At 35.1% G+C, this 16503-nt stretch overlaps 1 protein-coding gene across 1 annotated transcript in view; it reads left to right on the top strand.

The window, feature by feature from the left end:
- The window catches only part of cunh8orf34 (chromosome unknown C8orf34 homolog), a 91835-nt gene that overhangs the window by 11073 nt on the left and 64259 nt on the right, over positions 1 to 16503 (top strand). The window contains exons 2-6 of the mRNA XM_016483778.1: positions 4368 to 4512; positions 4594 to 4725; positions 10974 to 11102; positions 13094 to 13122; positions 13776 to 13939. Of these exons, the coding sequence (XP_016339264.1) occupies positions 4368 to 4512; positions 4594 to 4725; positions 10974 to 11102; positions 13094 to 13122; positions 13776 to 13939 (599 nt within the window). The remainder of the gene's footprint in view (positions 1 to 4367; positions 4513 to 4593; positions 4726 to 10973; positions 11103 to 13093; positions 13123 to 13775; positions 13940 to 16503) is intronic.

The following is a 16503-nucleotide window of genomic DNA, read 5'->3' as shown; positions in this document are numbered from 1 at the left end:
ATTTACAATTTTAAATAACTGTTTTCTATTTTAATATATTTTAAAATATAATTTATTCCTGTGATGCAATGCTGAATTTTCAGTTGCCATTACTCCAGTCTTCAATGTCACATGATCCTTCAGAAATCATTCTAATATGCTGATGTGGTACTCAGTTATAATCAGTAACTGGTGCTCAGTTATTAATAATGATTCTTATTATTATCAACGTTAAACGTTTTGGCGGCTTAATGTTTTTGTTAAACTCACCAGTTATTTTAAAATGTATTCATATAGAAACCGTTCTTTTAAATTGTAATACTATTTCACAATAAATAAGTAAATAAATAAATATACAAATCTTAATTATTCCAAACTGTAATGTATACATGCCACTGTATATACAGTATGTAGCATACTTCATATTTAATATTTTATATATAAATTAGTTGTTATGGGGTCGGTGTTGCTCTTTGCGGCTGTACCACTCCTTGCCTTTCCTCCTTCTCCTGTCTCAAGGGCTGGAACCCATCCAGAACTCTGTCCCAGCCTTCAGTCAGCGTCTCCCTGCTGTGACGTAAGGCATAAATGAAAGAATCAGAGGAATAACGAGAGTGCAGTCTCAAGCAATGTTGAGCTCTGGTTAAAAAGTCACCATATATATACAGTAAGATCAACAGTGGCAACATATTAATAACGTATTGCATCCATACTGTGTCTAGACAGTGAGTCAGGAGACTATAGTAAATAATTCATTTGAATCCCTTAACAAGGAATTGTTGCTTCATTTTCTGAAGAGTTTCTGGCAGTGACTGAGACAGTCTGTAGTAAACACACAGTATCAGTTTCCTCATGACTCTGAAAACACTCATGAACTCTGCTAAAGGAAGAGGCTTCAAGGACGCGAACAGAACAGAAGATATCAAGAGAATTTGTGTCAGCAAGAGCAAGGATAATATGTTTAATGAAAACAATTAGGATGTTATTTCAACCAGTCATGAAGGACTATTTATTTACATCATCAACATCTGAACTGTCCATCTGAATGGTAACACATATTTCTTTTATTATTATTATTTAAAAAAAAAAATTGTCAAAAAAATCATAATCACATCCTGCATTAAAGATTGTAATAGTATTCAAGAAATGTAATGAATGCTTTCTAGACTGAAATAACATTAAAAAAATATTGCTGCGATTAGTTATCACAACTTGAAATTCAACACTAGAATAAGTAATAATGTGTTGTTTCAGATTTATAAAATAAGTGTTCCTGCTTGCTATAAAATTAGAAGTTTAGTTAACTTTAATTTAGTTTGGATTTGGATATTAAGGTATCACAACAAATGTTAAGTTGTTATAACTAATTGCAGCAGCATTTTTTACAGTGTATATAAAATACAGCACATATAACATTAAATAAACACTTTAATCAGATTGATTATTAATATCTCAAACCCCTTTCAGGGCATCTCTACTTAACCAGCAGGATTATTTTAGGTGCAACATTTTTTTTTTTAAATGTTCCTAAAGAATAATTAATTTGGTCAATTTAAATAAATAAATAAATAAATTTGTTAGTTTGTGCTTGAAACTAGAAAAAAAAAATCAAAGATTAATTTAAGATATACTGAAAACAAGTCTTAATAGTCTGTAAAACAAAAATATATATATATATTGTTTAAAAATGGCAAATTTTTTATACATTTTTAGTGAAAAAGTCCTAACCCTTGGTAGTGTTGGAGTAAGTTAGAACTCACAACTGATATTGCTTTCGATTCACTCTTCAGGTTGGATAAGGAAGGTCAAAGTCAAGCACATTGCATTGTGGGATGCAGTCTGCACATTTTAGCAGATGTAGTAGATCACCTGGTGTTTTGTGCATGAAAATGTGCTTACTGTGCATGGTTCACAAACTATTGCATAAATAGTAAGAGTAGTACTACAAACATTGTTGGCTGAAGGAAGTGCTTTGGAAATGTCATCCACAACAGAGCTTGTTCTTTAAAACTGGCACTGAACTTGGCTTGCAGTCAGTTTGTCTATTAGAAAGGCTGAGATTGCCTCCCCCTGCCAATTTCCCCGGTCTGTCAGCATGATCGAGATATTCTGTGTTTCTCCATCCTGATGATGCAAGAAAATCAATCGAAAAGCTTATTTCTGTGCAGGGATTTTGACCTAAATTTCAGTATGTCTATGCATGCTCTCCATCATGCAGATTAGTATCTTAATTACTGTAAGTAAGCCTTTCTCATTGGCTGCAACTTCCAACCGTATCATCACCCTGTTGACGTCTGTATTAAAGAGGTCAGTGAAGTAGGCAGGGAAAACCCCTCTCAGATAGCATCAAATGCTTTACATTCTTGAAATGAGTGTGTGCTAATCCATGCCGTGCTTTCCTGTTTACCTCAAGGGCAATTACTCACTGGGGATTCTGGGGTAGTTACAGTAACACAGCCCTGCTCAATTTACTTCCTGCTAAACCCACAAATTACAGCTCTCTTTTATGTGCCCCCTGTTGCTAGGTTAGTTTAATTACCCAACAAGGCTTATGTGTCGTAATGACTGTGTTTACATCTACCGTCTTGTTGATTTGTGATTGTCTGGCTTGTAACACAGAACTGACGCTTTGTTTCAAGGGCCTACACTTAAAGTGGAAACTGATAAAAGTTGTTTTTACATGCACTAGACTTATTTACGAAATGCCTAATTTTGTTTTTACAACTCAAAAAAGTAATAATTGGACAAAAGTTGTTTTTCAGGTAAAGGGTAAATTTGTTTTCTACAAAACTTTGGTTAATAACGGAGCAAATTGCATCTGAGGGGTGCTTTCTCTCGTAAATCTGATTTTGTCCGGATTGGATTTTTTGTGATTACAGTATATTAGTGGTTTCAAACATATTTAAAAAGTCTTAAATTTGCTTTTAGAACTCTGCAGATTCCCCTGATTGTTAAACATTTTGTAAAATCTAAATTCTAAAACCTAGTTTTCCACTATAGCACCCCTTTTCCGGCCCTTGTTTGGAAACTCCTGGTTTGGGAAAGTAATCACGTCTGAATAAGGCTTAACACATTTTAAATGCAATTTTTATGCCAGCATTTTGTTTTAATTGTATTTTTCAACATTAGTCTCATTTTTGGTTTCGCACAGTGGAAATGTCCAGAAATCTGATCCTCTCCGGTTTGGATTTTTTTGTGATTGCAATATCATATTGGTTTCAAACAATTTGATACAAAAACCCTTAAATATGATGCTCTCCTACAAGGTATCTTCCAAAACTATATAAAGCATACCCATTTGATAATAGTGTTAGTCATGTGATATTATTGACAATGTGTTGTTTTTACTTTTGTTTACTTAAAAAAAAAATGTTAGTTTGTATTATATTATTTTAGATTTTTAAATTTTTTTATAATAATTTTTTTTATTTAATTAACGTGAAAATATTTACCTTCAATTAATTTAACAGTATTTTTTTTTCTACTTAATATTAGGCTTTTGTTTACATTTCATACAATTAAAAATAGGGCTGTCATTAGAATAAAACAGTTGTGAGTAATGACTTCCAAACAGAATGAATGAAACCATAATGTCAATTCTATCATTATTTAACAAATGCAATATATAGGTTTTTATCAGTATCGCCTTTATTTAAACACATTATCATATGAGCAAAATCTGATGTCGATCAACCTCTAATTCATATGTATTTATACTGTATATCACTACATTAACCAACATCAATACATATTAATAATACATATATACATAACAATGTATATTAAATGTCTTGAGCATTTTAAACTTGTAGTTACACTGTTTTGCATTTGAATGTGTCTGTTTATATTATTCGGTTTGTTCTGTATGGACATTCTTTTTATTTGTGCAGGTCTTACAGGACAAAAAAAAAGTCTTAAATATGCTTTTAACACCTCTGCAGATACCCCTCATCATTAAAAAATTTAAATTCTACAATCTAACTTTCCACTAACACTCCTTTTGCAGACCCCCAGTTTGAAATCTCTTGGTTTAGAAAACTGACCATGTCCGAATAAGGCTTAACACATTTGAAATTTAATTTTGATGATGCCTACCAGCAATTTTTTAAAACATAAATCTAATTTTTAGCCTTCCATCCTGCCAGTTAGCCTCCAGCAATATCCTCTTGCATGCTATAGCTCATATAATACTCAATATCAATGTGAGAATATTTCCCTGACCAATTACCTAATTAGTTTTCCTGATGGTGAAAGCTTGCCAATGCTGCTGATTTAGGTTGGCACGACACAAGCTGGCTTGACAATGTGCTACTTTAGCACAAGTTCTCTGGCATTTACTCACATGCTGCACGTCTGTACTCTAATCGCTTTTTGTTTGGCTCTGATAGGAGATGATGACCAAACTGATAACTGAGACACCAGACCACCCTATTCCTTTCCTCATTGGCCATCTGCAAACCAAGCAGGAGAGTCCCGGCAGGATTCAGAGGACCCTGTCGGGATCTGCAGCGCTGTGGGCCGAGAGCTCCTCAGGTGGGTATAGTTCAGAATCCTTCAAGCTGTTTCGCACATAGAGAAAATGTAGATCACTACCAGTAGTTTCTCTCTCTGTAGAATACAAAGGCACACGACGGGACTCCAGGGGTTATGAAAAACCTTGGCAGATCCATCCCAAGAAGCCCAAGAAATCAAAGAGCGACCTGGCCGTGTCCAACATTTCCCCTCCGTCTCCTGAGTCTAAATCATGTGAGTCCCGCTGCAAGAGCGAAGCTAGTGTCATTACATCAGTTTTATGTGATTCGGCTGACTGTTAATCTGAGATCAGCTGAGCATTTTCAGAGATCAGAAATAGAGGAGACCGTCCGTACACTAGTGAACAATGACGACTTCTATCTTTAGATAGTGCCATTATGGAGGCTATCAGCATGAGCTCTGAGTGATATGTATTGCTGAGGGAGTAACTCGTATCAGCGTCTTTAATAATTGAATATGATGCTCTGTTACTGACAGCGGTTCTATTTCTGCCTGAGTGGAGGCTGTTGGCCAGTTTGGGGAAATGGCACGAAGGGAGATTATAAATACGTGTAACCCCATTTTAAACTGTGGATGTGTGCATGTGCCCATTTCCAGTTGATTATTTAGATGGTTTTCACATCAGTGAGTTTGTAAAATCTTGTGATTGTGTTTCTATTTTTGTTCTTATATTTTAAAACAATAGTTCAACCAAATTTTAAATTGTTTATTAATGTCCTTCCGATTGTACTGTACAACCATTTTGCTCTTTTTTTTTTAAATGAATGTAGACACTTCCAAGATCCAAAAAGATTTCCCAAAAATTTCGGGAAAGGCTCAAAATTAAAGGGATAGTTCACCCAAAAATGAAAATTCTGTTATTAATTACACTCCCTCATGTCGTTTCAATCCCGTAAGACCTTCAATCAATTTTAGAATGCAAATTAAGATATTTTTGATGAAATTTGAGAGCTTTCTGACCCTGCATAGACAGCAATGCAACTGACACATTCAAGGCCCAGAAAGGTAGTAAGTACATCGTTAAAATAGTCCATGTGACATCAGTGGTTCAACCTTAATTTCATGAAGCTACAAAAATACTTTTAAGATATTTAAGATATCAAAAATCATCAGAAATATCTTAATTTGTGTTCTGAAGATGAACGAAGGTCTTACGGGTTTGAAACGACATGAGGGTGAGTAATTAATGACAGAATTTTCATTTTTGGGTGAACTAAGATATTACATATCAATTTTGTGTACTGTGATAATGGAACCCAAAAAACACAAAAATGATTGAGTGCATTTACATACACAGTCATATGTACATAATGCTTAACCCTATAAAGCCTACTTTATCATATTCGATATGCAATTTTTTAAGTCCTCTATATTATCAACAAGATCAAACCTTTGTTGTTGTACACAATATACTACATGCCTTTTGTCATCTCTGACTGAGGTTTTGTACTTTTTTAGCAAGTAAAGTATTGACCTGAATATAAGACAATGTTTTTTTCTTGGAAATACATCTGAAAAAACGCGGTCGTCTTATATTCAGGGTCTAGACTTTGACATGTCAATAATACACCCACAACAATAGGTGGCGCCAAATACGCATAAAACGAGTGTGCCATGAAATACGTAAATACGTGTTGTAAAGATCGCGACCAAACTCCCTTTGTGATTTTAAAACGTACCCAGATTTGAAGACTACAGTAAGATTTAACTACTACTGTTAATAAGATTTTGGTAGGCTACTATTAGATGGATAGCCTAAATGTCCTAATTCTAAATTTTTTTAATGGTATATCAAAAAGTGTATATTTTTTAAATGTGATTGTTGGTACAGTTTACCAGTTTTTACCATACTTTCAAAACAAAAATTAAAATAGGAAAAATATGCAATATGAAAATAATTGAAGACAAAATGTGTTTTACTGAGAAAAAACAAGATTTGGTTTTTAAAAAGCCTTTTTCCAAAAGGTACATCTGGAAAAAGGGGGGTCGTCTTATAATCAGGGTCGTCTTATATTCGGGCCAATACGGTAAAAGGCCTTTCAATATAATTCTAAAAACAGCCCCCTTAAGGTTGTCATATTTTTGCTGTGAAATCTTTACTGATTTTTATAAAGTAAATATCAAAATCTAGACTTTTCATCATAAAACTAAGAATATGAATATAATATTACTAAGACATGTTATTGGGAGATATAGAATGATATTTATATACATTTGGAGATGTAGAACTGATATTTATGTAAGTCTATTATAAAGGTCTCATTAATTTACATTACAGGTTATCATGAATGAATGAATGAATGATGCATTTATATAGCGCTTTATTGTGTATTGTTGTACAGCCAAAGCGCTTTACAATCATGTGGGGGAGGGTCTCTTAATTTTCATAATTTTCATTACTTTTTGGCCATATAAATAACAGCATTTGCTCCAAATCTGATATATAGAGCTATGTATTCTCACTATATCATACTATATATAAGCCATAAAAGCTAAAATAAAAACATGTATGCAAACCCTTTTTATATTTTTGTGCTCAAAACTTGCCATTTAAGAAATGGATTTTTAAAAGTCCAGGCTTTACAGGGTTAATTGTAGGTCATGCAAACTTACTAAATCTTTGGAAAAATATTCAGTCTGAAGCATTTTCATGCTTTGTTGGGTTTTTATAATGAACATTTGGTTAGTACATATAAATGCACTTCTTGACGTCAAGTTTTGATATTTGCAAGTGTGTATGAGATTTGTGAGCTGCGGTAAATGTTGTTTCTTTTTTGCGTGAATTATTCATTTAGCATCTTTGAAGTGTCAGGTACGTCAGGTGTTCACAAAAATATAGGCTTTTGGTTTCCAGGCAGTGATATTTCACATAATGAGTCCAGAGGTTACTCTGCAGCACATGCTAAATAAACAGAGTGTAATTTACACATGGAAACAGGCTGCAGTATGCATAGTAGCTTTCATTTTCAAGCTCATGCATGAGACGGAAAGACAGAATCTGTTCTCGGGACTTTGATATATGCTATAGATCTACCTGATTTATTGTCATGATTCTGTCATGATTTTATGCAAATCATAAAAGCACAGTCCTTAAGGCATCAAAATACTCATTTCAGAACAATCCAAATGATCTCCCAGATCATCATAACATTCATTAATTGGTAGTTCTGGGTATCCAACATCCAGCTTTAGTGCTGTGGCACTTGATCGCAAAAGCTAATGAGCTGTTTTGTTCTTTTTCCTGAGATAACCTGTACTGTCATACAATTTTTGTTTTTGTCAGGTGAAAATGCAAATCTTACTGTGTGCCATCATATTGCATGCTCATAGTACTTTTTGTCCGCATAGGCCACGTTTAAAGCAATTACAGAGACTTGGGGAATGTGGATGGGAAAACACCCTGTACAGAAATCATTTGCAAAACATGCACTGCACTGAAAGCAAATATCTATGAGTTACAGCAGTGGCAAACACATTTAGCTTGATGTTGTGAGTGTTTTAAATTATTCAGTGTTACACTTTTTGCTGCAAGTGCTCTTAGTCAGATTCACAGAGATATTGTCTTTGTCTGACAATCTGCGTATACCACTATATGGGAAATTTTATTTCATGATTCTATCTATCTATCTGTCTGTCTGTCTGTCTGTCTGTCTGTCTATGTACACACATGTACATAGTTATTTTTTATATAAAAATAAAGAAGCAAATTGCACACCACAAGACAAATAAAATAGATACAAATTAAATATGAAATAAACTCGTTTTTCTAATACAGTAGGTTTAACATGTATACTTTATTTAACATCTTTTGTTGTTTGATTAACATGAATGAGTCAGACAGGTATTTAATTATGCTGCTGTCCCTTTAAGACCGAATGGATGTAATATACTGACACATATCCGGTTTTCACCCACCTGTTTACATTCACTTAAGCCATAACCGACTGTATTTACATGTGATACTCCACACAATAGACATTTTGACAGCCGTGTGTGCATTTGACAATTAAGGCGCAAGGAGAACTGATCGCAGAACTGGGATCGCATGGGTGCACAGCCGAGAGAGCGTTTCTGTTGTGTGCAATTCAGCATGCTTCCGCCTATCTATCCTGCCTTCACTTACTGCAAGTTAATCGATAACAAATTGTGATTGGATGGTAATGCTGCATTGAAATGTAAGCATAGTCAAACTAAAATATGAAGTTAGTGAAAACTTGGATATATGAGTTGACTAAATTTAAAGTTTTAAGGCAGCACGAACACTAATTAAAAAAAATAACACTGGGGTGGAGAGTGAAGTTTTCGTTATATCTAAGAAGAGGTCATGGTTACATGACCTGGTAACAGCACAAACCGGCACAAATCAAACACAAACAAATGGCACCGGTTTGGAGGGATTTGGAAGGCATGGGGTGGAGAGTGACGTCGTTGCCCCATTTTGTATTTGTTATTTCTGAGGACGGGAAATAGATACAATGTAAATTTGAATGGCACAAACCAGCACAAATCGAGCACAAACGAATGTCACCGTTTTGGAACGATTTATATTGCATGGGGTGGAGAGTGACGTCACTGTTCATAAAAAGTTGATTTTCATTATATAAAAGAAGCGGTCATAGTTACAGCATTTCTTTTAACTGCACAAACCAGCAAAAATCGAGCACAAACGAACTGCACTGGTTTGGAGAGATTTGGACGGCATGGGGTGGAGAGTGACGTCACTGCCTCAAATTCTGTTTGTTATTTCTAAGAAGGGGAAATATATTTGATGTTCATTTCAATGGCACAAATCAGCACTATTCGAGCACAAACGAATGACACCGGTTTTGTGCGATTTAGACGAACTGGGGTAGAGAGTAACGTCACAGCTCCTGAAAACATTTTGGTTATATCTAAGGAAGTAAAATAGATACAGCGTTTGTTTTAACGGCACAAACCCAGCACAAACGAACTGCGCTGATTTGGAGCGATTTGGGCAACATGAGGTGGAGAGTGACATCACACTGTCAAAAAAATAATGTTTAATATCTCAAACACCAAACCAGCACAAACGTTCGTTTTTGCGGCACAAATCAGCACAAATGTATAGCACAAACGAATGGCATAGTTTTGGTGATTATTTCTTTTTATGGGGTGCCAAATTCACAGAGGTAGAAGATTTAAGGTCAACAGATTTGCGAAACAAAAAAAGCAAAGAAAGCAAAAAGAAAAAAAGAAAAAAAGCATATAAATTAAAGGATTAGTTCACTTCCAGAATGAAAATTCTGTCATCATTTACTCTCCCTCCACTTGTTCCAAACCTGTATGAGTTTCTTTCTTCTGTTGAACACAAAAGATGATATTTTGAAAAATGTTGGTATCCGAACAGTTGATGGTAACCATTGACTTCCATAGTATTTTTTTTTCCTACTATGTAAGTCAATGGTTTACCATCAACTGTTCGGATACCAACATTTTTCAAAATATCTTCTGTGACAATTTTTTTTTGTCCAAAAAATCCTCTATTGTGTGGTGTCATTACGATTATTTATCTGCTCCCGATTGAGACGGAGCGTCCCCAAACTCAAATCATAAATATGAAACATGTTTGATATTTACAACTCTTGATTAGTGACGCGATAGCCAATGAGATTGAGCAAGCGTCACCAACCGGAGGTTGCTTGCTTCTATAGCTGAAAATTGGCAGCCACAAACATGCCATGAAAGCAGAATACATCACCCATATTCTTTTTTATACTTTGTTTTTCACTGTGAAACAGAACGCGCGCCAGGAGAGCTAGCTGACAATGCTGATTGACCTCTATTTGTTTTTCTTCTCTAGTCACGTTTGATCTCGCGAGTCTCCGTGAGATCGCGTCTCACTGTGAAATCGTTCCTACAATCGACAAGTGTGTGGTCTTGCGGTCTGGTCGAATCGTCTAGTGTGCGCGTTCAGAGGATTATAAGGCTAAAAATCTGTTGAAACGTTCTTCATGTCTGTGGTCTGCCATGGTTTTAAAATCGTTGAAGATTTGAAAATCGTCTAGTGTGTCCCAGGCCTTAGTTTCAATTACCATGGACATTAATTAATGAGCACACCTGTTTGTATTTAGTTCATCACCATTGTGTATTTAAGTTGCTCACTTCCTCTCCTTCATTGTCTGTGTTAATGTTTGCATGCTTTCTCGAGTTTGTTAAGGCTTTGGAGTTTGCTATATTAAATATTACTTTTATTTATACCTGACTGTTCTTTTTTATCATCTTGGACAAAACATGACATTTATAGTATAATGAAATAATTATGATTGTTATATGATTGTTAAAATTTATTTTTGTTAAATACTTGTTTATTTTAACAGTACAGTAGTAATGTATTTCTTTATTTATTTGTTTAATTTCTATAATTTTAATGATAACTACAAATATTTTTATTATTATTATTATACTGTTTTTGAAAGTGTTTTATTTGTCTTCTGTTGCAGTGCCTCGTTCAATACTGCGCCCTACCTGGGACTGGAGGACCAAACCTGAGAGCCGAGACTTTGATGAGCTCAATCACATACTGCAAGAGAGCAAGAAGCTTGGCAAAGCACTGGAGAACCTGTCCCGCAGTAAGTGACCGGACAACTACCCAGTGAAAAATGTAAAAATAAAAATTCTGTCATTAATTAATGCCCCTCATGTCGGTCCAAACCCGTAAGACCTTCATTCATCTTCGGAACACAACTTAAGATATTTTTGATGAAATGCGAGAGCTTTCTGACTCTCCAACACAACTTAAACATTTTATGGCCCAGAAAGGTAGTTAAGACATTGTTAAAATAGTCCATGTGGCATCAGTGGTTCAACTGTAAAGTTACGAAGCTGCCAGAATACTTTCTGTGCACTAACAAAACAAAAATAATGACTTTATTGAACGATTTCTTTTCTTCAATGTCAGTTTCCGCCACTATTCACGAGAGTACCACGACACATGCATGTGGTGCTGATGACACAGTAGCCGACGTTCTGACGTAGAACCCGGATAACTGACACGGAAGAAAAGAAATTGAATAAAGTCGTTATTTTTATTTTCTTTGTGCACAAAAAGTAGTCTTGTAGCTTCATACGGTTGAACCACTGATGCCACATGGACTATTTAAAGTCCTTAATACTTTTCTGGGCCTTGAATGTGTCAGTTGCATTGTTGTCTATCGAGGGTAAGAAAACTATCGTGTTTCATCAAAAATATCTTAATTTGTGTTCTGAAATTAATCTGGGACCCGACCGGATTTTTTGCACCACGAAACGTCACGCGTTTTATTTGCGTGGTCTGTGCGCAGCATGTGCATAACGATGCTCAGAGCAGGCTGTACACTCTTAAAAATAAAGGTGCTTCAAAAGGTTCTTCAAGCGATGCCATAGAAGAACCCTTTTTGGTTCCACAAAGAACCATTTAGTCAAAGGTTCTTTAAAGAACCATCTCTTTCTTACCTTTTTATAATCTGAAGAACCTTCTTTCGCCACAAAGAACCTTTTGTGAAACAGAAAGGCTCTTCAGATGTTAAAGGTTCTTTATGGAACCATTTAGACAAAAAGGTTCTTCTATGGCATCGTGAAGCACCTTTATTTTTAAGAGTGTACCTGTGGTAAATATACGGCCCTCAGACAGAACAGGCAGGTTGTCGATGAGTGACAGAACAGAATAAGGATGGAACGAAGTGTGGATGCGCTTTCATTGAAGGACGTTCAACTGTATCCTGACAAGACGAATAAAAATAAGAAATAACATTTTTGTACAACATTTTTATTTTCTCTGACACTTTTTTTTTTTTCTTCCTACTGTGTTGCATAAAATATTAAACAAATTTTGTGTCTTAAGATAATTCAAGTCAAAGTCAATTCATTCAAGACTCTTGACAAGACGAATAAAATAACATACAATTTTGTGCAGACTACACTTTTTTTTTATTTGTCAGCCTATCTCTCTTTCTTTCAGTAGCGGAAATTTAAATGTGAGATTCTGGAAACGGGATCTAAATTTAGCGGGAACGGTCGGGTCGGGAAGAAAATTATTCTAAGCGGACAGCGGGTGAACAAAGAGTGAATATATAGCGAGAGCGGGTGGATGCGGAATAGAACCTTGCGGGAGCGGGACTAAAAAAAACAGTCCCGCGCAGACCTCTATTTGGAACGACATGTGGGTGTGCAATTAATGACAGTATTTTCATTTTTGGGTGAACTATCCCTTTAAGAAATGAACTGTGTAACTGTGAAATTTCTCTATTTTTAAAAAATATTCAAAAAGAAACTCACTGTGTTGCAGCTAAAGGCTCTCTGGTTCAGTAGTTCTCAACTGGTGGGTCATGACCGCAAAATGAGTTGGAGGTCTGTTGTGACAGCAGGAAAAAAGCAATGCCAGAAGCAAATAATAAAAAACAGCTAACTATAAATAAACTAAATAAATAGGCTTATCAACTCCATATTAAAAAATATATTCAAGGTACTGTGTTGGGCCATCATGAATTCTGAGTCCTGAAAACCAATTGAGAACCTCTAATTTAGAGTGTCCTATAAACTATTTTCTGAAGACATTGATTTGTGAATTATTTCCTTTGCACAGGCATTGCTGTTTCTGATGACTTTGACCTGGTATGATGCTTTTTATTTATTTTTATCTGATATGCTATCTTGCAGTAATAGAAATCAAATACTGTTATGGATTTGTTTAGGAGATGAAGAAAAGCCTAGTTTGATTGTGGTTTGTGTGTAGACTCAAATCAAAAAAAGAAAAGAAATCAAAAAGATGAAGAGAGAAACCAGCTACACCATCTGCCTTAGTCATATTTCTCAGAATACAGTACATTTTTTAAATTTTAATAGCCTGTGTCTTTTTGGCCGTTTGCCCAGGCTTCCCTCTGTTCCCATTTTGGTATTTCAAGTGAATATTAAAACATTTAGCTATTAATGCAAATGAATTTCTTCCTGTACCACTGTTATAGAGGACATTTTCTCATAATTGCCTGTTGCTGATAAACTACTGCAAAAATGTAATGTCAAAGCTGAATTTTTTATTACTGCTCACCATGCGTATCCTCCATTATTAAAATCTATTCACCGTAAAAATGACTGGCCACACAAGGAGCTTGGATAATGAGTCTTTCCAAGATACTTCAACATCAGTCCTTTTAATTATCACCTCTGTAATTGATTACTCCTTTGCATAACCACAGATTGTATAATGTTTGTCTCTCTCCGTTCCTCTCTCCTTTTCTGTTTGTCACACCTTGGCCTCCTTTTCAAAGGACCCTCGGGCATATAACTCCATACTGAGGCCGCGGGTGGTGGGTGAGTGGGTGGGCCGTGAGGAGGAAGATTCTGACCCCCTTGCGGCCGAGATGATTCAGCCCCCCGTCCCAAGAGCCAAAACTGAGGGTTGGGTGAGCAAAGACAACAGCCCTGTTGGAAGGTGAGACACACTTATGTATTTAATTGGATTAGATACCAAAAAGGGATCTGCAAACAAATGGTAGTACAGTATATGCTTGTCTTTTGAAACCCTTAAGACTTACTTTCCTTCTTTGAACACAAAAGGTGATATTTAGCAAATTGTCCAGGCTGTTCAGCAATAGACTTCAGCAGATCATTTTGCTAAACTAACACAATACAACAAGACAAAGAAATTAGCTAACATAATATAGAAAGTTACCACAGTTTAAAAAACTGTAAAACACACACACACAGTATACCATTTTATACTGTATGCATTATAAATAAAATAAATAAATAAATACAAAGTGAAAATTAGAAAAGAAATGTCTGCTGTGGTTGGCAGAACTTTATTGTACAAATATATATTGTTTTTTATATAAAGTTTTACATGCTAAGACATATTTCACTTAAATTTACATTAAAAAAGTTTTGTATCAACTGAAATAACAGATTTGAGTAATTTGGTATATTTTTACCTTTATATTATACTGACAACCCCTTAAAATACAGGTGGTAAAGAGAAAGACACGATGAATCAAAGCTCAGCACATGTAGCTTTTCCACAAACTGAGGTAAATACTAATATATAGAAGTTGTATAATGTTATACAAAACACCATAATTTTAACACATGACACTAAAATAATGCAATACACAACTGAAAAAAAATAGGCATAAACAAAGTTTATATAAAAGAAAAACTGTCAATTAATGGTTTTATGCTGTAAATTATAAGATTGCTTAATGAAAATTACATAAAACCTCCCATTATAGATCTTTCATAATTTTTCACCTATAAAGTAATGGTTTTTACCGTAGCATTTTTACAGTCTTTTACTATTAAAATTATTATCATTTTGTACAGTGTGACTTCAGAATACTCGGAATATAGTGCATGTGTCATGTGGATTATTTTTATGATCCTTTATGGTGCATTTTTGTTGTTTTGGAGATTTGACATCCCGTGGTCCCCATCCACTTTCATTGAATTTAAGAGATTGTATTTGTATGAGAGTGTTTCTCTTCGTTTTTACTTCCTGTTAAGTTGTTGAAAGGAAAGATCATGACAGCCCATCACATTCTAATTTGTTCTAGAAGATAAGGGAGTTTATTTACATATAAAAAGTGTCGTAATAAAGTGAGCCAGAGTTTAATAAAGCATATGTCATACTGTATAATGTACTTTCTCTCAATATCTCCATAAAGCTGAGATGTTTTGTCAGGTTTTTTAATCAAAGCATGCCGTAGCCTCTGGTAACCCCGCATAAATCCCTGGAGGGGAAAAGTTCTTTGAATGTGTCTGCATCACACAGCTATATCTTTAAAAAAGCAATTGCCGCTCCTCGACCCTTTAAATACGTTACCAGGGTGATTTTAATTGGCTGGTGTTTGAGTGGAGGGCAGAGGCTGGCCGCAGAGAATGCGGCTAATTAGAAAGGATCAGATATTAAATAATAAATCATATTCAGAAGCCGGCTGACAGAAGAGACTTCATTCCATTAAAATATTCTCTCACTTGATTACAGTAAATTATGGAGCCTCTGGTCGATACCGCAGGCGTTCCCAGTGCACATAGCTCTACAAGTGCTGCCAGAGACTTTCATTACAAAGGACGAAGGCAATGCTGCTGTGATCTCTAGCCTTAGTCCTCGTCAGTATGAATGAATCATTACAGGAGTAAACGCATTCTCCTCTAGTATTGTGCCGTTGGGCTTCTGCTGTTCATTATGCATGTTTAGACTTTTGAAGGTACAACAGTTCATTACAGTTGATGCTAGATGATTGTGGTTTTTATAACAAAACATTGAGCAGTGGATTGATTTTTACGGAATATGTTTATTAGGGCACGTTTAGGATGTGGGGATGTTGAGGATTCAATTTTATTTGTGTAGCAATTGAGAAACGCTTTCGTTGATGTTTTTTGCATGTGAATTTTTCTGCTGATGCTGACGTAATACTGCACTAAAATACTAAATGACAGTTAATTTATGTTTTACATTCAGCTCTCAATTTTGATCAATTTAATGCATCCTTGCTAAATAAAAGTACAAGTTTCTTTAATAAATCGTACCGACCCCAACCTTTTGAACGGTAAAGTACTTCCAATAGTACTTTATGAACCAGTTCTTTTGAGTAAATCAGAAACATACAGTGCGATCAGTGTACTTTGATTCCCAAGCAAATGACTGTTATGAATGTTTTTTTTTTTTTTGATTCAGAGACATACAGTGCAACCAGTGTGGCCAGATGGCTGTTATTAACCCTTTTTAGTGAATCAAAAATATACAATGCAACCAGCGTATTCCTACTCCTGAACACTGTAGACTGTAAAATATAACTTCCTTCCACTATAGAAAAGTGAAGCCAAAACATGGCTGCTGTCATCTTACGGATATGACGTCATTTGGAACCTGAGTCTGTGCAGTAATGATCGTGAGGTGGGAATTTTTTTTTGTAACATCAAATATGTAATTAAAAGCAAACTTATTAGAAAAACGCTTAAACATACATCAGCATGATAAGAGCTACCCGAAATGATGTA

Source organism: Sinocyclocheilus anshuiensis, unplaced genomic scaffold, assembly GCF_001515605.1.
Source record: "Sinocyclocheilus anshuiensis isolate Anshui unplaced genomic scaffold, SAMN03320099.WGS_v1.1 scaffold990, whole genome shotgun sequence".
In the NCBI taxonomy this organism is placed as follows: Eukaryota; Metazoa; Chordata; class Actinopteri; order Cypriniformes; family Cyprinidae; genus Sinocyclocheilus; species Sinocyclocheilus anshuiensis.
The sequence above is the reverse complement of the archived record's forward strand: the minus strand, read 5'-3'. Positions and strand labels throughout refer to the sequence as shown.